Below are 27863 nucleotides of genomic sequence, written 5' to 3' on the forward strand. Positions count from 1 at the left end.
TATAAATATTTTAATATTAAATTTATTGAGATATCATGAGATTAATACAAGTTACTTTTGGCCTCTATAATTACAAGAGGTGCTCAAAACAGCCATCAGCTTCAAGACATTTATAAGGATGGTGAACTGCTGGAGGGTGTATACGAACATCATGATCATTTTTACTCCCCTTTCCCTTGCCTTCCCTTTGGCTGCTCCTCCCCACATTTCCTTCCCATCTCCACAAAGTCTGTTTTCTGCCATCTCTCCTTCATCTTGCTCTTCACTGAGTGACACTCCATTGTGTACATACACTCTTGTAAAACTCTTTTTAAAAACTGGAAAATGCCTTATGCTTGGGGACCAGTGTATCAGGAGCTGCTATGCAGCAACAGCACTTCTTCCTGTCCTTTTTCAATCAAATTCCCCATTATACTCCCTTAAACTACTACAACTTTCAAATCTACCATTACAGAAAAGAAACAGGCCCAAAGGAAAAATTAAGTAATATAAAAATTGTACCCCAAAAGTGGAGAGTACTGTAGTGGGTAAGCTCAATTTGTCAACTTGATTGGCTTTGGAAGCCACTGAAGAGACGGGAAAAGCACTCTCCTGGGAATGTCTTAATGGGTCATTGAGGCATAATCTTGGATACTGTATCTGGTTCCTTTTTCTCTACAGTGTACCCTTGATCTGCTTCCTGCCACCGTGAACTAAGCCTCTATGCTCTACCAGGCCCTTCTGTAACATGATGTTTCTGCCTTGCAGCCAGCCCACTAGGGACTGAATCCTCTAAAAGCATGAGCCAAGTTAAACCTCTCCTTTAAATTGTGGGCGCCAGGTATTATGATTTGGTACCAGGAAAGCTGATTAATATAGAAAACTGGCACCAGGAACAGAGAAATTCCTGTGACTATACCTGACTATATGGTTCAGAAGTATTTGAAACTGGTCTACAAGAGGAGTTTGGAAATGTCTAGAGATGGAGGCTATAGAAGGCATAGAATAACTACTGTAAGAAGAGACTGACAGGTCTGGTCAGAGATCAGAAGACCAGAACAGTGATAGAAATGCAGACAGTACAGGCACACTCATGAGATTTCAGTTGAGAAGAATTCTTTGTGGAGTTAGACTAGAGGCCAGGTATGCTACACTCTGACAGAAATTAATTAAATATTTTTTAAAATGAAAAAAAATGTGTCTCTATTTTGCCCATGTCCTCAAACTACAGGAGACTGAATTAAGGTTATAGACTAATCTGGCACAGAAAATTCCAAGGCAGCCCAACATTCAGACTGTGGCATAAATATAGCTGGCTGCTTTTAGTCAAATTTATAATGAGAATTATGAGGCAAAAAGCAGAGCACAGAAATTTAAAAACTTAAAATTTTGGTTCAGAAAGAATCATGTAGAAAATTGAGGCCAAAGTGGTATGGCTGCTGAAGAGATTTGTGCATTAACAAGAAACAATATATCTTGTTACAGGATCAAGAAGACAGACGCTTTGAGAGGCATCTCAGAAATCAATTAAGACCCTACCCACTGCAGGCTCAACAGTACAAAAGTATAAATTTCCCATGAAGAAGAAAGCCCACGGGCCCCCTCTTTGAGAAGGGCCTCTTAGAGAACTGGTTCCCTGGGATTCATTTCACTGAGCTCATCCATCTAGACACTTAGAGGCCACTGCTGCCATGGTGCAAGTGGGCCTCACATAGCAGCCACAGAACATGGCATCATCTATGTGATACTGATTTTACCAGCATACAGAATGCAAGAGCTGTGGGTCAGGAAGGCTTCTATCTAGATTTCAAAGGGAAGCTTGGGAGGCCAGGCAAGAAGCCCCTGTGAGGTCAACGTGTAAAGCTATGAAAAAGAAACCATAGGTGCAGTGGAGTCAAGTCAGACATGCCAGATATATGGAACATCTGTTGAGGAAAGCTGCAGGCTGTGAGTAAAGCTACCCCATAAGAGAAGTCACCTGTGCTTCAACCAGCAAGCCCATCAGGATGTGGCCACTCAAGCCCTCTGGAACTCACCACCATGTGCCCCAGACACAAGACATGAAGATATAGAATTTAATGTTTGCCCTGGTGGGGTTTGGGTCTTGCTTTATTCTCATTTTAAAGAAAACAGGGGAGAAGAGACCATTTGCTAGTAATGGTGCTGCTAAAATGTGTAATTCAGGTACTACACAGTTCTCCTCCCATACAGAGCTCATCACTTTGAATTAAAAACAGACAGTAAAGAACAATTCCAGAGGGCACAATGGTGCAGCTAGCAGGAGGTTCAGGCAGGAGGATGGGATGGAAAGTTCAAGCCCAGCCTGAATAATTTAATTGAGACCATGTTTTTCTTTTTGTTTGTTTTTGTTTTTTTAAAGGCCAGGCATGGTGGCAGGCCTGTAATCCTAGCACTGTCCAAGGTGAACTCAAGGCCAGCCTGAACTACCTAATGAAACCCTGTCTCAAAAAGACAAATAATAACAATCAAAAAAAGAAAAAACGACCAGATGTGGTAGCACCTGCCTGTAATCCCAGCACTTGGGAGGCAGAAGCAGGAAGACTGCTGTGAGTTCAAGGCCAGCCTAGGCTACAAAGTGAATTCAAGGCCAGCCTGAACTGCATAATGAAATCCTGTCTCAAGAAAACAAAAACAACAACAAAAAAAGCCAGGTGAGTTGGCGCCTGCCAGTAATCCCAGCACTTGGGAGGCTGAGGTAAGAGGACTGCGCAAGTTCATGGCCATCCTGAGCCAGCCTAAACTACACAGCCCAGTGGGTTCCAGGCCAGCCTGAACTGTGTAGCAAATTTAAAACAACAAAAACAAAAGCAAAAAAGAAAAAAACAAAAAACAAACAAACAAAAAAAAAAAGGAAAAGATAGGAAAGAGAGAGGGAGTGAAGAAGGGAGGTAGGGAGATAGGAAGGACAATTACAAAGAATGTCACAAATACTGGTAACAAAGGGTATATATGATAAATTTCCAGAATAAAAGAACAAGAATTACATGAAAGAAATGAACTGATAGCCTCCTGGAGCATCCAGAACCCTCAACAAACTGAGTTGCCACTCGCAGAAGTCTACCTGAAAATAATTTCAGTATTCTGGATATTTCCTTAATGACAAAATAATCTACTAAATATATAGTTAAATCATGTAAGACTTAGAATTAAGTAAATATTTAAGAGACTCAAAACCAACGTATCAATATTTTTGTGAGGAAGTCTATATATTTGGCATTCTAGCTAATAAGAATGTTTAAGGCAATCTGACATCATCAGAGCCAGCCCTGATTATGTTTTAGCATGCATAATTGAGTAATCAGAATGTGACAGAAAGCTAAAGGTAGTAACTCTAAGATGTGCAAAGATGCCTCTTTCTATTCAAATATTTGTCAGTGCTATGGAGGACCGCCAGGAAGGCTCTCCTTAAAAGGAGAGCATTTGGCTCCATTTTGGCTAAACCTGGCCCTATTTTCATGTATTAATATGCACAGAGCTAGCTAAGGTTTTTTCATCCCCTCAACTGGCAGTAAGCAATGCAAATGGGTCTAGCTGAGGTGCTAATGTGTAGTCTTTAAAGCAATGCCACAGGTCAGTGATGCCCCAGGGCTCCCAACTAGTTTGTGTGAACTTTCCGCTAGGATTGAGCCTTGAGAAAGAGGCCATGGCATCTCAGGGCATGAAGATTACACATCTGAGCCAAAGCTCGGACCCCTACACACGACACTTAGTCTATGATATGCAGAATACTCTTTCACATATCTCTCTCTGCATATTGCAGAGGAGCTATCAGGCCTCCTACTAGCCCAGTTCACAGCACTCACATGCTTCCTGCCTTTCCCTCAGTCACTCATCCCTGAGCCACTCCCCTCTTCACAAATTAATAAAACCTGGGTTCAGCCCTGGGTGAGGCCTTTGTTCCAGTTAGCCATTATTGTAACTGGATTTAGGACCCCTTGGCTCCCCACCATTTTAGATTTAGTATTTGTGTCTTTATTTGCACCACGGGTTGTACTAGAAGTGGTAAATTGAAATTAACTCGCTAAAATTCCAATAACGTTCCCCTGGGATTATAAATATAAACTTCACCAGACCTCACTGAGGTCTGGGAAGGGCTTCCTATAAAGTGTCAGGAACTCAGCTACTCACTAGGCTACCAGAACAAATACAGTTCCTGACCTTCTCACATTTTAAAACTAGAGATAGATATTTCTATAAGTAATGATTTTTATGACAAGTACTGTAACAGTATAAGGCACAGCCACAGCATGAAGAAAATACCAACAAAATAAAAGAAAGAAAGGAATCTAGCAAATCAATAGCAGAAAACAGTTTAAAACAAGTGACATTTGAAACCCAGATTCCTTTGTGAGATATTCTTACCTGGGCACTGCCACAGAATCCTCGGTCGTCATGAGTCCTAGTTGACCGTCACTCCCTGCACCCCAAGAAAACAGCTGGCCCCGGTCACTAAGGGCCAGACTGTGGGACTCGCCACATGCCACATGAATGATGTGCTGATCTGCCAAAGCTCCTATTTGTTCTGAAAGATACAAACCAAATGAAGAAAATGTAGAGCTTGGAAAAAGATGTGTTACCATTCTGACACAAATTATCTCCCAAGGCAGGTGGGTTTTTTTTGTTTTGTTTTGTTTTTTAAGAGAACCACTTACTCTGTGCATTTAGCAATTATAAATTTGATATATTTTTAAACATCAATTTAGATTCTAGCTACACTAGGTAATATACATCGTATAAACAGTAACACACATCCCAGATATTCCCTGAGGCCGTACAGCCATGTGCCGGTGCTTTTCTACCCAGCGTCATGTCTGCAGGTTTACTGTTTGGAGATGTTGAAGCAGAGAGGCCCAAATGTGAATGAGAATGAGGCATGCTCCTGTAACTAATGGAACTGATTGACATTTCACCTGCAATAATGAGACTGCTTCCTCCTGACCCCACAAATATCCAAAGTTCCAACTGCTCTTTCCTGCTCATTTCAGAATGCATTTTCTTATGCTAGCCAACTACTCTAGCTGAATTGTATCCCCAGCCCCACATATCCAGGAGATACGAGTTTTCTCTTGGATAATTAGCCCAATTCAGGGCTATCCTGCACTGAGAACCACAGCTAAAGTACACCTCAGCCACAGCAAATGTCCATTCTTGCATCTCCACCCTATTTCACATGTCACCATATTCGCACGGGGGCTACAGCACCAAGAACCTAGGTTAAAGACAGAGTGCCCACACTGCAACCCAAAATCCATGTATTTATCACAAGGTACCTAAACCTGAACACTGAGGTTTTAGTTTAGAAAAAACAACTCATACATGTGGCTCACGTGCCAACAAACAGGGCCCCGCGTGCCCACTGCAGCACACATGCTATAGCTTTGCCACTACTGCCTAGGCCATTAGTGTACCCACAGACATTGCTGATTAGGATTGCACCAAAGAAACTACAAAAAACATTACTGTGTGCACTTAAGATCAAAACAAACATATCTTACTCAACTAATATCCTACTAGCTATCCACAAGAAGAAATATCTGCCTACCAGGAAAAAAAACCTCCATAAATTTTAAAAAGATGACTGTTCAATAAATGCACAGATATTGAAGTAGAGGTACAAGAAATATGAAAAAGCAAGAAAGGATGACACCTCTAAGAAAACGCAACTCTCCAGTAACAGGTAAATGTGAAGGAAATTTACAAAAATAACTAAAACAATTCAAAGCAATGATCATAAGGAAGCTGAGAGATACAAGAGAATACAAATAAACAATCAGATCTAGAAAAAAATTTGGGACCTCAATGACAATTTCAACAAGTAGACAAATATAAAATAAAGCAGAAATCTTACAGTTAAATAATTCAATGAATGAAATCAAACAATAACTTATAAAAGCCATAAAACAGATTAGACCAAGAAGAATTTCTGAACTTCAAAATAAATCATTTAAATTAACTTGGGAGGAAGGCAGTTAATTAAACAGTAAAAAGCCTCTGAAACTCCTTTAAGCAAGTATTTGCCTTAAGGAAATTCAAGAGGCAAAAGACACGGAGAAAGGTACAGAATGCACATAAGGAATGAATATGCTGAATACTTCCCTAGACTTGAGAGAATTCTCATTGGACTCAACTCAAAAAGTGAGCCACTCCAACGTACATGATAATCATGCTGCCAAAAGTCCAAACAAAAAAGAGAATTTTGAAAGCAACAAGAAAGAAACATCAACTCACATAAAATAGAACTCTGATTAGAGTAACAGTACATTTCTTACCTAAGTTGCTTCTCAGCCTTTTGCTAAGATCTAGCGTAGATTTCTCAGCTGAAACCTCTATGCCAGGACAGCACAGAATGACATGTTCAGAATGATGAAAGAAAATAACCCTGCCAGCTAAGAATACCATATACAGCAAAGCTACGTGTAATCAAATCTATTCCAGATGAACAAAAATAGAGGGAACTCATCACCACTAGACTGATATAACAAGAAACACATAAGGCAATAGTATATCTAGAATCAAAAGAAGTATACCAATGTGAAAATGCAAAAGTACAAAATTCAGTGGTAGATTAAAAAAAAAAAAGCACAAAAGCTCTATAAAACAAGAAGACAATCAAACAAGACAAGCAGGCTGTTATCTATGGATAACAACCTTGATAGCAAACAGATTATTTCCCCAACTAAAAAATACAGACTAGGTGGGTGGTCTCTCTTGGATGTCCAGAGTACTGAGCAGAACAGACAGCCATTTACTCAATCAGGGAACCGGAAGAGACCTGGAGTAGCAAAAGCAGTTTTAGGCAGCAAAGATAAGACAGAGGGTGTCACAATGTCTGACTTGAAATTAATCTACAAAGCAACTATGATAAAAACAGTATAGTGCAGTCCAAAAAGCAGACTCAAAGATTAATGTTACAGAACAGAAGATGGAGAAACCCCCAAACACATTCAGCTCCCTTACTTTTGACAAAGGGGCCAAACACCTTCACTGGAAGAAAGAGAGCCTCTTTAGTGAACGGTGCTGGGAAAACTGATTTTCTACAGGCTAAAACTTAAACCTAGACCCATATCTCTTCTCATGCACTAAACTAAAACAGAAATGGATCAAAGACCTAAATAATAAACACAATCTGTGGAAGACAAAATAGACAAAGCTACTGAGGACACTGGTGTGGCAAAGACTTTATGAAAAAATAAAAAAACCAATCACACATGAAATATTAAAAAAAATCAACAATTTGGATCATATCCTATTAAAAAGGTCTTGTACACTAAAAGAAACCACCAACAGAGTGAAGAGATAACCAACAGGATGGGAAAAAGTTTTTGTCAGCTATTCCTCAGACAAAGGACCAATATCAAGAATATATGAAAAACTCAAAAAGAAAATCAGATCCACCAATTTTAAAAAACCAATTCCAAAAATGGATGTCTGAAATGAAGACACTTCTCGAAGAAGTACAAACAGCAAATAAATATATGAAAAAAAATGTTGAACATCACTAGTCATTCGAGAAATACAAATTAAAACAACACTGAGATTTCACCTCACTCCAGAAAGAACGCCTATCATCAAGAAGTCAACTAAAGGCGCCCAGGGTACAGCTCAGCGGCACAGCACCTGCCCGGCAGGCATGAGATCCTGAGTTCAATTCCCAGTTCCACTAAAAAAAAAAAAAAAAAAAAAGTCAACCTATAAAAAGTGCTGGCGAGGCTGTGGGGAAAAGAAACCCTTCTCCACTGCTGGTGGGAGTATAAATTGGTACAACCATTATGGAAACTGGAATGGAGATTTCTAAAACAACTAAAACTAGAGATTTCATTTGACCCAGCTATTCCCCTTCTTGGTATCTTCTCAAAAGAGGTAAAAGCATCATATCAGAGCAATATATGCACATTCATATTTATAGCAGCACAATTTGTAATAGCTAAATCTTAGAAACAGCTCAAATGCCCATCAACAGATAAATGGAGAAAATGTGATTTCTATATACACTGGAATATGACTCTACCATAAAGAAGGATAAATGAGGTATTTTTAGGTAAATGGATCCACCCTGAGAACCTAAGTGAAATAAATCAGACACACATTTAAACATTATATTGTTTTTCTTGTGTGAGAAACCCAAAAGGTAAATAATGTCCAAAATAGATGACAGATATTGGGAAGCAGGAGGGAAATGCTCACATGGAAAGGGGAACAAGAGAAGAGGTGGGGGGGATGGAAGGAAGGAAATAAGGATAAAAAATTTGAAAGGATGGAAGGACAACAATAGAAACAAAGTTGTGTAGATGGAGAGGTGAATAAGGCTTGAAGAGCAGAGAGAGGAATGGGAAAAAAAGATATTATGTACAGGTACAAATTCCCTACGATAAATATGATCATTATGTATGTCCAAAAAGTACCAATAAAATTAATTTTACATATAGACTGACTGATAGATAAGATAGAACTACACAGAGGAATAATGAGCAACAGAACTGAATTAGTAGTTAAAGTCTCCCAACAAAGAAAAGTCCAGGGGCTGGGGATTTAGCTCAGTGGCATAGCGCCTGCCTGGCAAGGGCAAGGTGGTGAGTTCGATTCCTGGTACCGGAAAAAAACCAAAAAAATAAAAAAAGTCCAGGACTGGACAGCCTCACTGTAAATAAATTACTATGACCAATCTTTTAAAGAACACTAATGCTTCTCAAACTAGTCCAAAAAACTGAAAAGAAGAAAATCCTTCCATTCTCATCCTATGAGACTAGCATTACCCTGATATTAGAGCAAGAGCATGACGAAAAAGAAAGGTAAAAGCCAGTATCTCTATTAAACATACATGCAAAAACCTTAATAAAGTCCTAGCAAATCAAGTCCAACAGCACATCCAAAAGATTGTACACTACGATTCATACAATTTATTTCAAGGACTCAAGGATGGTTCAATGCAGGCAAATCAAAAAATGTGATACATCACCTAACGGAATGGATAAAAATGTGATCATTTCAACAGATACAGAAAAGACAATAAAGTTCAACATCCCTTCATAATAAAACCTCTCAACAAATTACGTATAGAATGAGTATAACACAATAAAAACCACATATGACAAACTTACATTCAATATCACAGTAAACTGTAAAATGTTGGAAGTATTTCCTCTAAGCTGTGGAACAAAAACCATAAATAACTTTTAGTACTCTGCTTCAAAATAGTATGAGAAATCCTAGCCAGAGCAATTAGGAAAGAGGAAAGCAATAAAGTGAGGAAATCAAATTACCTATTTGCAGATGACATGGTATTATCTACAGGAAAACCTAAGACTACAAAAAACTGTTAGAACTGATAAATGAATTCAGCAAAGTTGTAGGATGCAAGATCAACACACAAACTGAGTACCTTTTGCTGCTTTCAGATATAACTAGCTAAGTGGGGGAAAAAAAACAAGAAAGTACTCTCACTTACATGGCTACCAAAAATAAAATATCTAGGAAAACATTTAAGGAACCAAAGACTAATTTTGTCATCAAGGCACAGAAACATGGGTCTGTCAGACTCACATTTACTCCTTAGAATATTGCTACCAATGAATTACTAATTTTAATTTTATGAGTATTATATTAAAAAAATGAATAACAGGAAAAAAATCAAAAAAATTAAATATTAATTTTTAACACTTGGAGCTGGGGATTTAGCTCAGCAGCACAGCGCCTGCCTGGCAAGCATGAGGTCCTGAGTTCGATTCCCGATACTGGAAAACAAACAAACAAACAAAAAAAAAATAGAATTTTTAACATTTATCAAGTCTATAAAAAAAGCATCAAAATTTTCAATGCTGTTTTTTGGTATACTAAATCTAAAAAGAACAACCCAAATAAATTCTTACATTAACTACAATGAAAATACCAATAATACTTTACAAAAAAAAATCTTTAGTTATCACACATAACACAGTGTACACACATGACAACAGCATGTTCTATACACATGCATCACTTACACTGGTAGCACATGTATTTTGCTTTCCTGATCTTTTTGTAGGACATACTTAACATCTCAATAGTCTCGCTGTTTTGTCAGGAGATTCTTATATCTTATATGGTGTGTAGTTAACAGGAACATAAAATATCAATAAAATAAAGTATTAAATTCTTAATATGTACTGTGCATTTAGAACAAACATCAACATTTTCACATCAGGTGTTTACTTGCTTATAAAACCTGAAAGAGGCCAGGTATGGTGGCGCATACCTGTAATCCCAGCATTTGAGAGGCTGAAGCAGGAGAACTACCATGAGTTCAAGGCCAACCTGGACTACACAGTGAAACCTTGTCTCAAAAAGAAAAGTCCTGAAAGGTAACCCAAACCAAAAACCTATATGAACTATAATTAAACACAAACAAAAGACTAAATAAGCTTTGCTTCAACTGTCACACCCAAGGCAGTCTTCACATATGACAGCTGCATGTTCCATACACAAGTTTCGTTTACACTGATAGCACATATGTCTTGTTTTTCTGTACTTTCCTGCAGGGCACAGTGGACATCTTTTTTTGTTTTCCTGTTGACATAGTAGGTCTTTGTGATGCTGCACCTGCCTGTTCACCTGTTAGCTCACCAATATGCGTCACAATTTTTTTGTGTAGTTCCCTGGGCAGAAACATTTTGTTTTTTCTTTGCTGTAAATGATCTCTTATGAGCTCCAGTCCCAGTCCTCTAAGAAAATTTCTCTGTGATATTCTGTCCTTGTTATTTTCTTTATAAACTATCAAACTATTTATGCCACACGTTTGGGGTAGAGTAAAACAAAACCTACTGGCCAATGTTTTGTGTTTCAAGTGACATCATAGTTGCTGCATAACTCATCAACAACATCTACTCCACTTCTGGTTTTATTGTAGAAAGTTTCCATCTCAGGCTTCCATTTTGTCAAGGTTTCCCTATCAATATTTCCATCATGGTGACATGTTGACATCAGCAGTATCAGTTTGTTTTTCTTTGCCAAATACAAGTCCAACATTATATCTTTCTGAAATCCAAAGATTGTACTACACAATTCTCTTTTTTGAAACTGTAACATTACATTTGGAATTTCTGTTTTGTTCCTGCATACAGTTCCTGAGCTGGTCAACTTGTGCTCTGTTAGCAAAGGTAACATCAACTAGAAACCAGTAAACCACTTGTCAGAACATTCCAATTAGTTTGGGACATAGAAGCACAAATAAGGACCTGATGGCTGATTTCTGGGATAAATGTCTAAATTGAAAGCATAATAAATCTTCACATCTACAAGGCATAAATTTTTATGCCATATTTTGACCCACTGCATTTCCATAAATCTTTTAATCCCTACTAAGTACAGAAGCCCTATGAATGCTTTCAGTTCAGCTAGTGAGGTGTCATAATTAATACTTTTTTAATATGGTTATTGGTGCATAAAGAACGTTTTACTTGCATTTCAGCCTTTGTGTATTTCACAGCATCTTGCTGCATATCGTCCATTACAATTTCCAACACTGAACAGCAGTGCTGCCATTCTGTCTAATACCTTTCACCCCTTCCAAGACATTCACTATATTTTCAGACCTCGTTCTAACATTGGATTGTTCCATTTGATTGTGTGGTCATTTTGCAACATTTCAATTCATCAAACATGTATTCACATTGCTGTTTTCCTTGTCATCTGAATCAAGAAAGTCAATATTCCCTGTGTCTGTATCAGTGAATTCTTGCTCCATTTCGATGTCAGAGGAACTTTGGCTCACACAGCCAACATCAAAGCCATCGCCATCATTGCCTTCATCATCATCATCATCATCATCACCCACCCACACCACTATTCTGTTACGAAAACATACATTTTACTATAATGAACCATCTTCATCCACGCTTGAGTAATCTGATGATTCACATCTGACCTCCTCCAAAACTTGCAAATCTGGCTTTTCATGCGCCATTGTACTGACCTGGGCTACTTCTACCAGAAAAATCAAAAGAAAACTTTCTTTTAACAAATCCTGTAGTGGTACGTGTCTACTGGATTATCTGTGATGCTCAGGTAAACATATGCAAAACAAAGCTACACAGAGCATAAGGTGGGTAAAAATTCGTTTTGCCACTTTTACACAAGTGCACACACTTTGCCATTCATCATATCAAGTGTGTAAACACATAGATTGCTTCCTTATCCCTCAGGGAAAGGTACTAGGATGAACAGCTGCTACTAATACACTAAAGTACAAATTCACAGTAGAAAAGTAAGGGATGGGCCCACTACACCCAGTCTTATGTACCTGGGGCCAAGAGATAAAAGAACTCTACTATGAAAATTACAAAATACTGATGATGAAAGAGTTGAAGATGACACCGAAAAATGTAAGAATCTTCCATGTTTGTGAATTGGAAGGACTACTATTCCAAAAACGTCCATCCTACCTAAAGTGATCTACAGATTCAAGCCAGGCTCCATCAAAATGCAAATAACATTCTTCACATAAATAGAAAAAAGACCCCAATAGCCAGAGCACTCATGAGAAAAAAGAACACTGTAGGTATTACAATACCTAATCCTGAAACTATAATCCCAGCATTCATAAAGCTGATGTGGGAGGATCACTGCAAGTTCAAGGCCAGCCTGGGCTACATAGTGAGTTCAAGGGCAGCCTAAGTTAAAGTTCTGCTGGGCATTTAACTATAAAAAAGGCTACTGTATAGCTTTTCAGGCAATACAACCTATAGTAATACATTGTTTTAATTCCTTCTGCACAGAAGTCCTTGACCTTCACTATCTCTATATAAGGCACTAAATTTCATGTAACATTAATGAATTTAGTTTCATGTAAGTTTGTATTTTCATTACACTCATGACTTTCTGAAAGGCAGCATGCCTTCATTTGTAGTCAGAAAGTATGTGCCTTAAATCCCACTAGATCTAAAGTCTGGAGAACTGTATTATTTAGTAAATTATGTTGGACAGCCCTATGATCTTTCGCATATGCCTGAGGATTCTTTTGCCTAAATAGGACCCAGTGTATGAGCATGGGGGAGGTAACTCCAATCAATTTACTGCTGTTTCAAAACCATGAAGATCAGGGCTCCCTGAAATTAGTGAAAAGATACTTTCCCTATATATGACTTTATTTTAGAAAGTTTGTCTGGTATCACCAAAGGATAACAAACAACAGGTCCTAAGCACCTTCACATTTATAGCATCATATGAAGATACTGTTACTGTGAGGCCTATCATGTTTTTGCCTCTGCCTTTCTTTATACGTTGAAAGGGGTAGGGGTTAATGTTTTAAAACGTGTGTAAATAGCTCAATTCTTTTTTTTTTCTTGGTCTATTTTCTAAGAATAGATATTTTTAAAATAGCAGTTCACTAACAAACATTACACATTATTTGAACACTGATAGGGTAATGTCAGTTTAGGTGCTACTAGACTTTCACCTAACATTGATCAGCCTCAACAATGCAGGTAAGGGACAGTATTCAATCTAGTATACATTAAATTTATTACTTAAATGACAGATTTATATATTGTCTTGCCAGAAAGCCATGGCAGAAAGACCATATGCATTCAGCAGAACATATTTTGTTCCACTGGCTGTCAATAAAATTGGATAAAATTATTTTATTCAAAATTCCATGGGCTGAGAGGATTGAGATCAGCGGTACAGCACCCGTCTGGCAAGTGCAACGTCGTGAGTTCGATTCCCTGCACCGGAAAAAAAAAAAAAGAAAAATTCCATCTGAAGGAAGAAACAGGAATAAGATTGACATTATTGTTGCCAATACTGCAAAAACATTACTAAATTGCTTCTGCCTACAACTGATATTGAGAATTATGTCACTAATTTAAATAGTTAACACTGATGTGTTATGAGAAGGGACTGTTAACTTTAACAGTCACTTTACAGCAATCACAGAGACTTGTGTTGAAGCTGTTGCGTCCCCAACCCACTCTGTATTTACAAGAAACAAAAACATAATGGGAGAAAATTTTAGAACACTCAGTTCTTTACTTTTCATACAGTTTGAGACTTCTAAGTATCAACAAAGAATACTGAAAATATCTTGACTTTACTTTCTTCAAATGACTAGGTACAACGCAGTATCTTAATTTTCTGTATTTAAAGCTGTGTGAAGTAGGAATACCTTCATAAATTATAGTTACCTGAAAGTTAATGGTAAAATGAATAACTCAGTGGCACGATTCAGCAATTAAGTTTTATTTTCTAGATATAGTTTACTGTACCAAATTTATATATTACCTTATAATCATAAATGTTCTAAAAAGAATATTCAAGCTACTTTAATTCTAGAACTTCCCCTCACTGCCCCCAGGACATAAAAGAATATTACAATCTTATACCAACCTTGTGTGTAAATTTTGTCTCATTAAACATTGTACCTTATTTTATTAAATCATTTTGTTGAAATCCAGTTCTATATTTTAGAAAAGTAACAGTATTTTCTTCTTAATTAATGAGAATTTAGATTCTTTTAAAGAAATCTAAACATCCTCATGTTTATATTTGCCTGATACTTATTATATCATTGTTTATCTGTTTATTGAATTCATTAAATACATGGATCTGTACATTTTTTAAAAACCATAGTAACCAAAACAGCATGTTATTGGCATAAACAGACAAGCAGATGGATACAATCGAATAGAGAATTCAGACATTAACCTACATACTTATAGTCAACTAATCTTCTACAAAGGCACCAAAAACACGCATTAAAGAAAGGACAGTCTCTTCAGTAAATGGTGCTGGGAAAACTGGATATCCAAAACAGACCCCTATCTCTCGCCTTCCACAAAATCAACTCAAAATGGATCAGAAACGTAAATATAAGATCTGAATCTGAAACTGGCATGGTAGCACATGCCTGTAATCCCAGCATTCAGTAAGCTGAGTCAGCAGTATTTTCAGTTGAATGACAACCTGGGCTACACAGCAGTTGACAACAATTGTTTGTAGATTTCAAATCAGCTAATAAAGAGGATTTTGAAATTTCCAACACAGAGAAATGATGTCTGAATACATATAAATTATCCTGATCTCATCATTTCACATTGTATATATGTATTAAAATGTTATACTCTATCCCATTAACAACTATATATATATGTACACACATACATATATATGTAGCACATTATAAACTGACATTTGTAGATCTTTCGATGAGATGTCTAGCTTCCTATTGGTCAACAAGAACTGCCTCTGTGTACACAGCTCTACTGACACTTTAGCACCTCACTGTTAAATACATAAAGCAGGGCAAAGGTCAACATATATGAGAAAAACTTTAACATGAAGGAAAAACATCAATGTAAATAAAAGCAAATGAACTCTAATACACAGATCATTCAGGCATCAGTAAGGTTTTTTAAAGTCCTTAGAAAAATGAAAGAAAATATCCATGAATTAGGAAGAGAATGTATAGAAAAGTATGAAACATTAAGAAAACACCACTTTGGAAACCAAAAATGTCATAGCACAAATCTACAATAAAAACCTTGAAAAGCAGGATTGGAAGTTAGAATTGAAATTTTCTAGGAAATAAAACACTAGGATGTCATTCTAAGAGGTCCAATATCTGAAAGAAACGGAGGAAAAGTAAAAAATTTCAAAGAAATTTCGTAAGAATGAAGGAACTGAGTTTCACACTGAAGGATCTACCAAGTGCCCAGATGGATGTGGATAAAATACTTCAGAACGCTTCATGTCACAACACCAAAGTACCAGAAGAGATTCTAAAAATTTCTGGAAAATAGTTTACACACAATAGAACAAAGATCAGAACCACATCAGATTTCTCAGAAACAACCCTGAAATCTACAAGACAACAGAACAATGCCTTCACAATTCTGAAGGAAACTGACTTCCAACTGAGAATTCTATACACTACCAGCTATTCTGAATTAAACATGAGGACAGAGAAAAAAAAAAAGGAGGGAGGCAATTTTCAGGTGTGTAAGGCTGTTCAAATGCTGTAACTCTTATATGGCTTTTCTCACAAAGCTACTGAAAGATATTCCTACAAAACAGACGATTCAGAGTCTAAGGAATTTTACACAGGAAGGAGATAAACAACACTTTAAAGGCTGCTATATAGCAGACCTATAAAGTTGGAGGAATATCTCCAAGTGGGAAAACTAAATACTATCTGATGAGTTTTATAGTATAACGAATTTTACAAATCCATCAATAAATACAGAAGTTAGTAAGTGGGAAAAATGAAGTAATTAATGTCAGGAGAAACTAAACATTCTACAAGAAAAAAGGAGGAATCCCAGTATATGAAGTCATAATTATAAATAAAAATAATTTACATAGTTAAGAATGTAGTTCTTAAATTGATGTAAAAGATTATTTGGTAAGGGATGAATGTATGTGAGGAAGAGGGAAAGGCAGATATACAATATAAAAGAATCCTTATCTTCCTAGTGGGAAGCCTCCACTAGGAAGATATATAATGGACATATAATGTCCAATACTGAAAAATGAGGAACTAGCTTAACTGTAACAGTTAAGCTTGATTGTATTAATTTGACTGGTTTGGTGCCACTCAGGGGACTGGTGGAACACACTTCTGAGAGAGTCTGGGTGGGCCATGGAAACACGATCTTCGGATCTATATCTGATCCCCTGTGTCCATTCCCCTGCACTATTCCCCTGCTTTGCTTTCTGGCTACCATGAAGTAAGCATATCTGCTCCAACCTCCCCTTCAATCAGGATGGTTCTGCCTTACAGCCAGACCACCAGGAACTGAATCCTCTGAGACATGAACCGAACTAAACTTCTCTTTTAAGTTGTGGGTGTCAGGTATTGTGTCTCAACAATGGGAAAGTTGGCTAATATAATAAACATATTATTCAGAAACATAAAGTACCTAAGGAAAAAGCTAATGACATAAATTGATGACCTCTGGGAGTAAGATTCACAGAAGGGTACAGGTGAGGCAGGGAACTGCTAAATGACCTAAACACAATTTGTATCAATATTTTACTGAAAAAAAGTAAAGCTTGAGGAAATTTCCATAAAAACAGAAAGATGTTATATTTCCTGTTGTTTCCATTTTCCATCTGCTTTAATATCTACTTTACTCCAAGCACAAAAGTTCTATTTTTATTTTTCAAACCATGAGAAACCTGAAATACTGAGGTTTTTATTCAGAAAAAACTCATATAATTGGCTCATGTGCCCCTGGTAAGGCAACACTCAGAGAAGCTCAGACAATTCAGACTCTGTTTCTCAGATCAAACTTCCATCTTGTGCCAGTTACAACTGGGCAGATTTTCTCTTCCGGGCCTCAGACCTGGCCACATTCACTTGTGACAGTAGCCTTCGTCTTGATATCTGAATTTCCTGTCACCAACCAGTAGCCTTTCCTGCCTGGATGTTAGCATACAGCCTAGGGCAGTGATGATAAACCTTTTAGAGACCAAGTGCCCAAACTGTAACTCAAAACCTTTACTGCAAAGTGCCAACATTGCAATTAAACCTGAATACTGAGGTTTTTGTTTAGAAAAAACAACTCATACACTGGGCTGGCGTGCCACTGGTAAGGTAACACTAGTGAGCTTCTCTGCTGTCTTAACAGGACACTGACCGGTCAGCTGATTTAACAACCCTTTTCTTTCCCTAAAATTTGTTAAAAGCATCCCTCTTGATCTTATTTTCAACCACAGCTGAGTAGCCTCAAAGGGCATGTTCATACTACAATTGTCATTTACTCCCAGTTTGGTCAAAATCTAGGCAAACCAACTTGTGCCCCATCACATATCATCCACCAAAACAGACATTGAAGCACATTCACCAGAACAAAATTTGCAGCTGTAAAGGCAGAAGTACTACTAAGTAATGTAATTCAAAGATTGGAGAGGAATTCAGCTATGATTCCAGAAGTCCAATTTATTGTCCTCCTTCTAGCCAGAAAACTGTACTCACTTGATTCAAGCTGAAGATCTGTCACAGTATAACCATAATTCCTCTTCTAGAATCTATTCCATAGATCAAGATAATTTGCCGATAAATGCCTCATTCACTTCTTTCCCTCAATGCACTGCTGCCCAAGCCGGAAATGTTCAGGCTGTCACGCGCATTTTCCCTTGCAGTCTCTTCTGATTCATTCCAAGACTGTATGCTGTATTTCACAGATCATGACAGAACTGCAAACCACATGTTCAAATAATTAAACATACTGAAGAAACATTTAGCTTTTTTTGAGGGTAAAAGTATATTTTCTCTCTGATCCTCTCATAGCCATACTTAGGTCTTTAGAAATCTACAGCAATGTTACCAACTCTGAATGTGTCACAGTAATAAGGCAGAAGCACAGTGCAAGTGTCAAAGCAAGTCAGCAGTTCAATGACTTGCATTACAGGGGTTGCTTTTACTTGGCTTTTGAGCCCATCACAAATTTTTAATTCTTGTTGAAGTAATGGTAAATCTACCATTAAATTGTCAAAAGGTGGTAACACTGAAGGATGATATGAACCTAGGAGATGGATAGATGAGGCAGACAATCCTGGCAACAACCTGTGAGAAAGTGCACTATAATTATCCTCTGCCAGAATATCTAATTTGGCCAAGCTTCACATGAATAGTGGGGAGCCAGGATGGATACCAGTTTTGTTTGGGCTCTAAAGCCCATTATATCCACTAAGCTATTGTTGTAGTCAGGGTTTGCAAAGGAAATAACAATACAGGACACATAATTTATAGGGTTATTTTATACAAAAGAGTACAGGAGATCTGTCTGCACACTAAAGATCCAAAGAATCCAGCTGATGGCCTGGAGCCCGTGGCAATGTCCTGCATAAGTCTAGCTGAAGACCTAGAGCCCATGACAATGCCTCCCATAAGTCCAGCTAGAGGCCTGGGGGCCTAGAGCTCACAACAATGTCTCATGCAAGTTTGTTTCATGCATCTGTGCTGGGGAGGCCTAAAGGTCAGTAGTGGAAGCTAGAAAGTCTGTGTCAGCGGGAAGAAGGATCTGTGCCAGCAGGCTGAGGAATGGACAGATGGACAGACAATCCATCTACACCAGAGCCAGGAAGCAATGCTCAAAGTAGGGACCAGAGCTCCCTGCAAAAGTACCATAGCCATCCTCAGCAACAGTGAAGTCCTGAGCTCCTCCGATGATGAGAACAGCTAAGTTCATATCAGGAAAACCAGTGTGACAAGCTTCTCCAGGAGAGCGAAGAGCCACCCACCACCACTTCTTCCTCTCCAGCTCTCCTTTTTTATGTTGTTGGCAACCATTTTCAGGCGGGCCCTCCACACCCAGCACTGCGCTGGATCAGTTCAGCTGGCTGTTACAAGTTCACCACTAGCTGTCAATCCACCACAGCTATTCTGTCTTTCCCAAAGAGAAAGAACTAATGGATTTTAAATATTCTAGTTACAGGGAATGGGAAATTAATTGCTTTCCTCACTGTCTGTTCCAATGGGGGAAAATACCTGGTGGGTTGCAGTTAAATTATGTGTGTTTGGGTGGAAAGTATACAGAATATACACACTGGTGACCAATACTGGGTACTAAGTTTTCAACTGCTAAGAAACCCCTACCAGAACAGAGACAGACAGACAGACCCACAGAAAATAACTGGTAGCAGTTAGCATTACAAAAGCAGTTACAACTTCATAACTTGGAAAAACCCTTTCCAGTGTTTTCCCAAACTGTCTGTGACATTACCTGTTAATAGTAGAAATCCAGTTCTTTGCCCTCTATCCTATAGATTCCAAGTCTTTAAGTTCACCCTGAACTATGATTACCTGTTCCCAAGGAATTCTCACCCTCTGCCACAGCTTGCATTCTGCTGCTACAGGCCACTCAACCTAGCTATTCTTTCTCAAACTTTTCAAAACAGAATACAGATATATACATCCGAATTCCTCTGCGGTTCCCAGCACTCAGAATTTCCTAATGTCTGACATTTATCCCATAGGACATTGTGGTCTCCCACAAAATGAGGAGGATCCTCATTTTCTGTGCTTCTGTGTCCTGAAAGATCCTTTTCCTAAGCCATATTCCAATTGTGGTACTGGGGATTGAACTCAGAGTCATGTTAGTCAAGTGCTCTACCACTGAGCTATATGCTCAGCCTGCTTTTTGTTGTTTTTTAAAATTTTATTTGAAGACAGGATCTAAGTTACCCAGGCTGGATTCATACTTGTAATCCTCCTGCCTTAACCTTCTGAGTGATCTGGGATTGTAGGCCTGCACCACTGCACCTGGCTGCTAATTTTTTTTTGTTATAGACTATATTCTTGGGAGTGTGAGGGTCCTAGTTTATTTGCATAAAAGGGACTCTGTCTTGTTCCTAAACCAAGGCACTAAATGAGACTCAGTTTTTTAATATTTTTAAATTACAGTAAAATTCAACTTTTGTTAGCATAGAAATCCACGAATTAAACACATATAATCACCACTATGAAATACACAGTTCCGCCACCATAAAAAAAAAAAGTCAATACTGCTATCCTCTCATAGTTATGCCCCCACATCCCTAACCCCTGACCACTACTGGTCTGTTTTCTAAAACCAATTAGTTTTATTTTGAACTGTCACATAATGGAATTATATAGTAGCTAATACTTTGAAACTAGATTCTCTTACTCAGTATGACTCTGTGATTCACTGATGTTCTATGCATCAATAATCAGATGCACAGATGCACCTTTTATTAAACAGGAATATTCTACTGTGTTACAGCTGTACCACAGAGCATTGTTCAGTTTTTAGTAATTATAAATAGACCACAATGGACATTCACATACAGGTTATTGTATGGTAAGTTTTCACATTCTGGAGTAATATAGCAGTGGGATTGCTGGGTCATAAAGTATAAGTTTAATTCTACTTACTTTTTAATTTTTTTCTTTGTATCCTCTTTTTTATTAGTGCATCTTTGTACTATGTGATGAACCTATTCATCATGGGGGATTTGTATATGTATGTAACACATCTTTTTCTCTCCCCTTCTCTAACCCTCCTTCTCCCTCCCCATTTACAAAAGCTCTATATTTTTTCAATTATTTTCTCTTTAAATACCTTTTCCCTTCTTCCCCACTGCCAACTTCAGTCGCCCTTCCCACTTGAAATGTTCTTCCTACTTCCTAATATCTAGCCTCCACTTTACTCCTTAGTTGTACTTTGGATTTCTCACACAAGAGAAAAAAATTGGTATTTCAACTTGCATGTCTTGACTTATTTCACTTAACATTATGGTCTCAAGGTGCATCCATTTACCTAAAAATGCCTCCCTCAAGTTTATCCTTCTTTATGTTAGAACTACTACACTGTATATAAATACATTTCCTTTCTCCATTCATCTATCATAGGCATATGGGCTGTTTCTATGGTTTAGCTACTATACATCGTGCTGCTATTAACACTGGTGTGCATGTATCACTGAGGCATGACCTTGAACTCTTTCAGGAAGATACTTGGAAGGAGAATAACTGGTTCGAATGGAACACCTGGTTTTTAGGTTTTTTAGGAATCTCCATACCAATTTCCATAATGGCTGTACCAATTTGCACTCCCACCAACAATGGAAAAGGATGCCTTCCCCCACCCCACCCCCACCCCCACGACCTCATTAGCATTTGTTACTGGTTGTAATGGCCATTATTTGGGGAGATGTAATCTCTGTGTTGCTTTAATTTGCATTTCTCAAGTGGCCAGAGATGCTGACCATTTTTTCATAAATTTACTGGTCATTCATAGTCCATCTGAAAAGTGTCTTATGCATGTCAAATACCCGTTATTAGACTGGCTCTTTACATTTGGAGGGTCTAATTTTCTCAGTTCTTTACATTCTGGGTATTAGTCCTATGATGGAGGAGCACATGGCAGAAAAATTTTTCCTACTCTGTGGGTTGTCTCTTCACTCTTGTGAGTGGTTTCTTTGCTTTGCAGAAGCTTTTTAGTTTGATACGACCCTATTTCTTGACTCATGGTATTATTTCTTTTGCAACTAGAGTTTGTTCCAAAAAGCTTTGCCTATATCTTTGTTTTCAAAAGTCTTACATATTTCACCTTCCAGCAGATTATTTGTTTTAACATTAAGATCTGTAATACATTTTGATTTTAACGTAGTGCAGAGTGAGAGATACAGGTCTAAATTCAACCTTCAGCGTGGCGGTAGCCGTTTTTCCCAGTGCCATTTGTTAAAGGGGCTAGCCTTCCTCCTGTGAATTATTTGGCCCAGTTGTCAAAAACAACACAGCTGACCATCCCTGGAGCTGTTTTTGTATTTTCTATTCTTTTCCATTGATCCACAACTGTTTTTGTTTTTGTTTTAGGGGGCTGTTTCTGTTTTGTTTTTTGCCAGAACTATGCTATTTTTAATCACTGTAGCTTTGCAGCATAACTTGATTCCAGAATTGTGATGCTCCCTGCCTTTCCCTTATTGTCCAGAATGCTTTTTGCTACCCCAGGTCTCTTCTGGTTCCATATGAATTTTAGCATTGCTTTCTCCAGTTCTGTAAGGAATATTACTGGTATTCTGATTAGGACTGCGTTAAATCTGTATTAACAGTTTCATAAGTACGGCCATTTTCACTATATTGGCTCTGCCTATCCAGGAATAAGAGATATTTTTCCATTTTCTGATATCCTCTTCATTCTCCTTTTCCAGAGTATTATAGTTTTCACTGTAGAGGTCTTTCACTTCCTTGGTTAGGTTGATTCCTAAGTATTTCATTTTCTTAATGCCTCTGTAAAACAAGTTTCTCTAATTTCCCCTTCAGTGGATTTGTTACTGGTGAACAGGAATGCTGCTCACTTCTGAGTGTTGACTTGTATCCTGCTATACTACCAAAGTTTGGTATAAATTCTAGGAGTCTTTTGGTAGAGTTTTTGGGGCCATCTATATAGAGGATCATGTCATCTGCAAACAATGATAATTTAATCTCTTCCCTATCTATCCATATTCCTTTTATTTCTTTCTCTTGCCTAACTGCTCTGGCTGTTTTGAGTACTATATTGAATAGGAGTGGTAATAATGGGCATCCTTGTCTTGTTTCTGATTCTGTAGTAAAAGTTTTTCTCCATTTGATATGCTGTTAACTGTTGGTCTGGCATATATGACTTTTATTAGATAGATGAAAGATGCTGGACTTTGTCAAATGCTTTTTCTGCATCTATTGGGATGATCATGTGGTTTTTATCCTTGGTTCTGTTAATGTGATGTGTTATATTTCCTGACTTGTATATGCTGAACCATCCCTATATCCCTAGGGTGAATTCTACTTGGTCATAGTGTATAATTTTCTTAATGATTTTCTGCATTTTATTTGCCAGTATCTTGTTGAGGATTTTTGCATCGACATTCATTAAAAAGATTGACTCATGCTTCTGTTTTTGGTTGGATCCTTTTCTGGTTTTGGTACTGGGGTAATGCTTGCTCCCAGGAATAGATTTGGAAAGACTGCTACCTTTTCAATTTCATTACAGAGTTTGAGAGGTACTGGCATTAGTTCTTCTCTAAAGTTCTTGTAGAATTCGATAGTGAATCTGTCAGGATCTGGGCTTTTTCTTAGTTGGTAGGGTTTTTTTTATTACTTCTTCAATGTCTTTGATATACTGAGTTATTCAAGACTTTTTCTCCTGAGACAGGCTCTCATTATGTAGTTCTAGCTAGCTTTGAACTCACTATATAGACCAGGCTGGCCTTGAACTCAGGGCAATCCTCCTGCCTCAACCTCCTGAGTGCTGGGATTACAGGCGTGCACCACTGTGCCTAGCTTTTTTATATCTTCTTTATTCAGCTTTGATAATTCATATATATTGTATCTAGGAATCTGTACATTTCTTCTGTTTTCCATTTTATTAGAATACAGGATCTCAAAGTAGTTTCTACATGACCAATTGTGACTTTGCCCCTTTTATTTCTAATTGCATGGATTTGGCTCTTTTCTTTGTTGGCTAAAAATTTTCTATTTTATTCTTTCGAAGGACCAACTCTTCAATTCACTGTTTTTTATATGGTTTTTGAGTCTCAACTGCATGAATTTCTGCTGTGATCTTTATAACTTCCTTCCTCATACAAGCTTTGAGTCTGAATTGTTCTTGTTTTTCTAGAATCTTGAGGTGCATCATTAGGTTATTTGAACTCACTGTTTTTCTAATGGGGGAATTCACCACTATACACTTCCCTCATAAAACTTTAACTGCATCCCGTAGGTTCCAGTATCTTGAACTGCCACTTTTATTCTATTATAGAAACTGTCTAATTTCTTTAAAGGTTTGGTTCAACTCTGATATTTCTTTTATTTTTTTTCTCTATGAACTGTCCCTCTGTGACAGTGTGGTATTCAAGCCCACCATGTCAACTATATTGGTACTTATCTGATTTATCATGTCCATTAGTGTTCTTTTTATATTTATGACTGTAATTTCTTCCTGTTCAACTTTTCCCTTATCCAGTATGTGGTAATTTGTCTCTTCTGATGAGTCCTGGCTTGAAATCTACTTTGTCTTCAATTAAGATAGCTACTCTTTTTATCTTGGTGCCTGTTGATTTTTCAGTCTATTAATTTCTTTTGGGGTTATATGTTTCTTGTATGTAGCACATTGTTGGATCTTGTTTCTTGATCTTTTCTGCTAAACTGAGTCTTTCAACTGGCAAGTTGAGACCACTGACACTGATTGTTATAACTGATAAGTACTGACTAATCTTTGTCATATTTTCTTCCTGCTGTTGGTTCCCTTTCTTTCCCTTCTATGTAGTTGCTCACCTTGCCTGGTTGATTCATTCTATTGGCATTGTTACCTTTGGCATTGTTTTCTTTGTTGTCTCTCTCTAGGCTATCCTTGAGAATTTTTTGGAGTGCTGACTTAGTGGTCATGAATTCTTTTAGGTGCTCTTTATCATCGAAGTACTTTACTTCTGCATCAATTTTAAAAGATAATTTTGAGGAGTACATCAATTTTGGTTGGAAGCTGTTTACTTTTAAGGCTTGGAACACTTCACTTCATGCTTTTCTTGACTATAAGATTTGTGCTAAGTCTGCTGAAATTCTGATGAGTGTCCCTTATAGGTGGATAGCTTTTAAGCTTCTGTTGCAACCTATGGGATGTAACAACTTTTTAAGATTCTGTTCTTATGTTCAATACCTGGAATCTTAACCATGCTATGTCTTGGGTATAGTTCTTTTCTGATCATGGCTATTTGAGATTCTGTATGATTCACTTATCTGTATGTCAAACTCTTTTTCCACACTTAAAAAGTCTTCTATTACTTCTATAAACAGGAATTTATGCCCTTTGTGCTATTTTCTAATTTATCATTCATCCTGATTAATCTTTGTCTTCTTCACATCATCTAGTGTAGCTACTGGACAGATTTTTCATGTCCCCTTGCTATTTTTTTAAGGCACTTCTCATTAGCTAATCATCAACCACAGCCCCATTTTCTATGTCTGAAACTCTGTCTTCACACTGGTCGGTTCTGCTGCCTATACTTTCAATAGTTTTTAATCATCTAGATTTTTATTTGAAATTGTTTTGTGGACTCCAGGTCTTTTCTCTATTGGGTACTGATGGTTTATATATCTTTCTTCAGTTCCTCTAGCTTTTTATAGTACTAGACTCACTAATCATTGGTTTTATTAAGGTCATCACCTCTTTATCTTTTCTTTGAATTTTTCAAGGATTTCATAACGCCTTTGTTACCTCCACTGTTATCATTTCAGATAAATATTTTGGTTGTCAAACTCAGTTTGTTCCAAATTTGTATTCACACACCACAAAGTTTGAGAACTGAACATATTTTTCCCATAAAAATAATGGAAATCCAAATACAGTGATACTTTGATTCACAAACTTAATTCTTTCCATGATTCTGGTCACAAACCAAATTGGACAAAAACCAAATCAAATTTCTCATAAGGTCAACATTGAACTTAACTGCTGAATTTGATTGGTTCTCATTCAATTCAGTTTGTGACCAGAATCATGGAAAGAATTAAGTTCGTGAACTGAGGTACCATTGTAACTTTTTGAGGCCCAAAATTTACACTTATGAATTCATTTATCCAGGACTTTAACAAATTTTTCAACGATTTCTTTAACTCTATCATGGTTCTCAGAGTCTTCTTCTTAGCTTTACTGCTGGTATCACTTTCTTTGGAGCCATGGTTATTTGACACAAATAAAGCTCCCCCAAAAGTGCACAATGATGAACACTTTAACACACTAACATAAGCACTATCCGTTGTCTGGGTGACAGAGGCACTTAGACTGAAGTGCACCCCTGAGATGCAATATGTCACTCACTCTAGGCCCATGCAGGTTTTTTCAAGTCGGATTTTCAGTTACGGTTAATGTTACCAATACCAAGCAAATTTTTTTCAAACTTTGCTGTTTGAGCAGTGGAGAGTTCAGCCTTGGGGCCATTTGACAACCAAGGTATCACTGTATTTCAGCTGTGTAGCTTCTGATTTTTTCCCCATCAGTGCCCCCTGGATTTGCTTTGGGGGACTTGGGAGCTATTGGAGGCATTTCTATTTTTGTGTTTTCCCATTTTCTGTTGGTTTTTCTGTACTAGGGATTGCAGACTGCTTTTGGTGGATAGCTCCATAGCTAGTCTTAAGACCTCTTTAGATAAGGGAGTGGAGGATGCACCCAGTTTGGCCCAGTACTCAGTTCCTTGGTAATGAGCTGCAGTACTGTTCATGATCCCCTGGCAATCTAAATACTGGCACACAGAGAAAACCAACCGATAGCAGCAACAATGTCACCTTGGCTAATGTAGCAAAGTCAGCAACAACAGCATCAAATACAAACAGGATAATGACACACAGTAACAACTAATAGTGTACCACCTTTACCCACAAAAATGAGATCTGTAGTTATTACAGTACAAACTTTAGGGCAAATCAGTAAACATCTGTACCTAAATATAGACAGTACTGTATATACATATATATAGTAAATATCTACTACATAGATATTTTACCTCTATTAACAATAAAAGAGTGTTGAACCATAGTAAGATATATTTAACTAACTACAGAGTCATTTAAGGTTAGAGGTTACAGGGAATGTAAACATGAAAAACAATAGAATTTTTAAAAAATTAGCAATGGAAGAATAAAAAGGGTGATAAAAATAACATAAGGATAGTAAAAATATAGTATTAGATAACAACCAATAAGGAAAAGGATAAACAAGAAACAGTAGAGATTACACTAGAGGGAAAAAGTAAAAAAGGTAAAATAGTATAGAAACAAATTGAAAGAGATAGTGAGAAGGGTAGAAAGAAGAGCTAATCAAACAGATTAAACAAAGTAATATTAGAAAAGGGGGCACCAGGCCTGGTGGCACACACTTCTGATCCTAGCACTTGTGAGGCTGAGGCAGAAGAATTGCCACAAGTTTGAGACCAGCCTGGGCTATAATGTAAGTTCAAGGCCAACCTGAACTACATATTGAGACTCTGTCTCAAAATGGGGCAGGGGCAAGAAAATGGGTGACAGAAGTCTAAACTCCACCAAAAAGAATAAAGTAAAAATTAAGAAACAATACCGATAGAGGAGAAAAAAATGGGTAAGGGAGAGGCTTAGGTAAGATAAAGGAGAGTCAAAGGAATAATACAGAGGGGGTAGTGGGTTGATATAGGAAACAGGAAAGTGACAGCAGAATACAGACAATTCAAAATTATTAATGTTCTTTATGAAAAAGAATTTAGTAGAATTGCTGTAGAATCTTGAGAGGAAGAAACTATAAAAGGAGATAAGAACAGGGTGAGAACCTAGATACCAACTAAGTCAAAACAAATAGAAGACAAAATACACCAAAAATTCTAAGATAAGCAAAATAGTTCTTTAAAAAAAAAAAAAAAAAAAAAAA

General features: G+C 37.4%; 1 protein-coding gene across 4 annotated transcripts in view; it reads right to left on the bottom strand.

Moving 5' to 3' along the window:
- Herc3 (HECT and RLD domain containing E3 ubiquitin protein ligase 3) overlaps window positions 1–27863 on the bottom strand; it is a 145810-nt gene that overhangs the window by 74049 nt on the left and 43898 nt on the right. For 3 of the 4 annotated variants that reach the window (XM_005401448.1, XM_005401446.2, XM_013502723.1), the window contains one exon: window positions 4363–4522. In XM_005401448.1, coding sequence (XP_005401505.1) covers window positions 4363–4522 — 160 coding nt within the window. Of the gene's footprint in view, window positions 1–4362; window positions 4523–17947; window positions 18040–27863 lie in introns of those variants that run through there. The other variant, XM_013502724.1, reaches the window with a different exon arrangement.

This window comes from Chinchilla lanigera, unplaced genomic scaffold (assembly GCF_000276665.1).
Source record: "Chinchilla lanigera isolate Chin_1 unplaced genomic scaffold, ChiLan1.0 scaffold00073, whole genome shotgun sequence".
Taxonomy (NCBI): domain Eukaryota; kingdom Metazoa; phylum Chordata; class Mammalia; order Rodentia; family Chinchillidae; genus Chinchilla; species Chinchilla lanigera.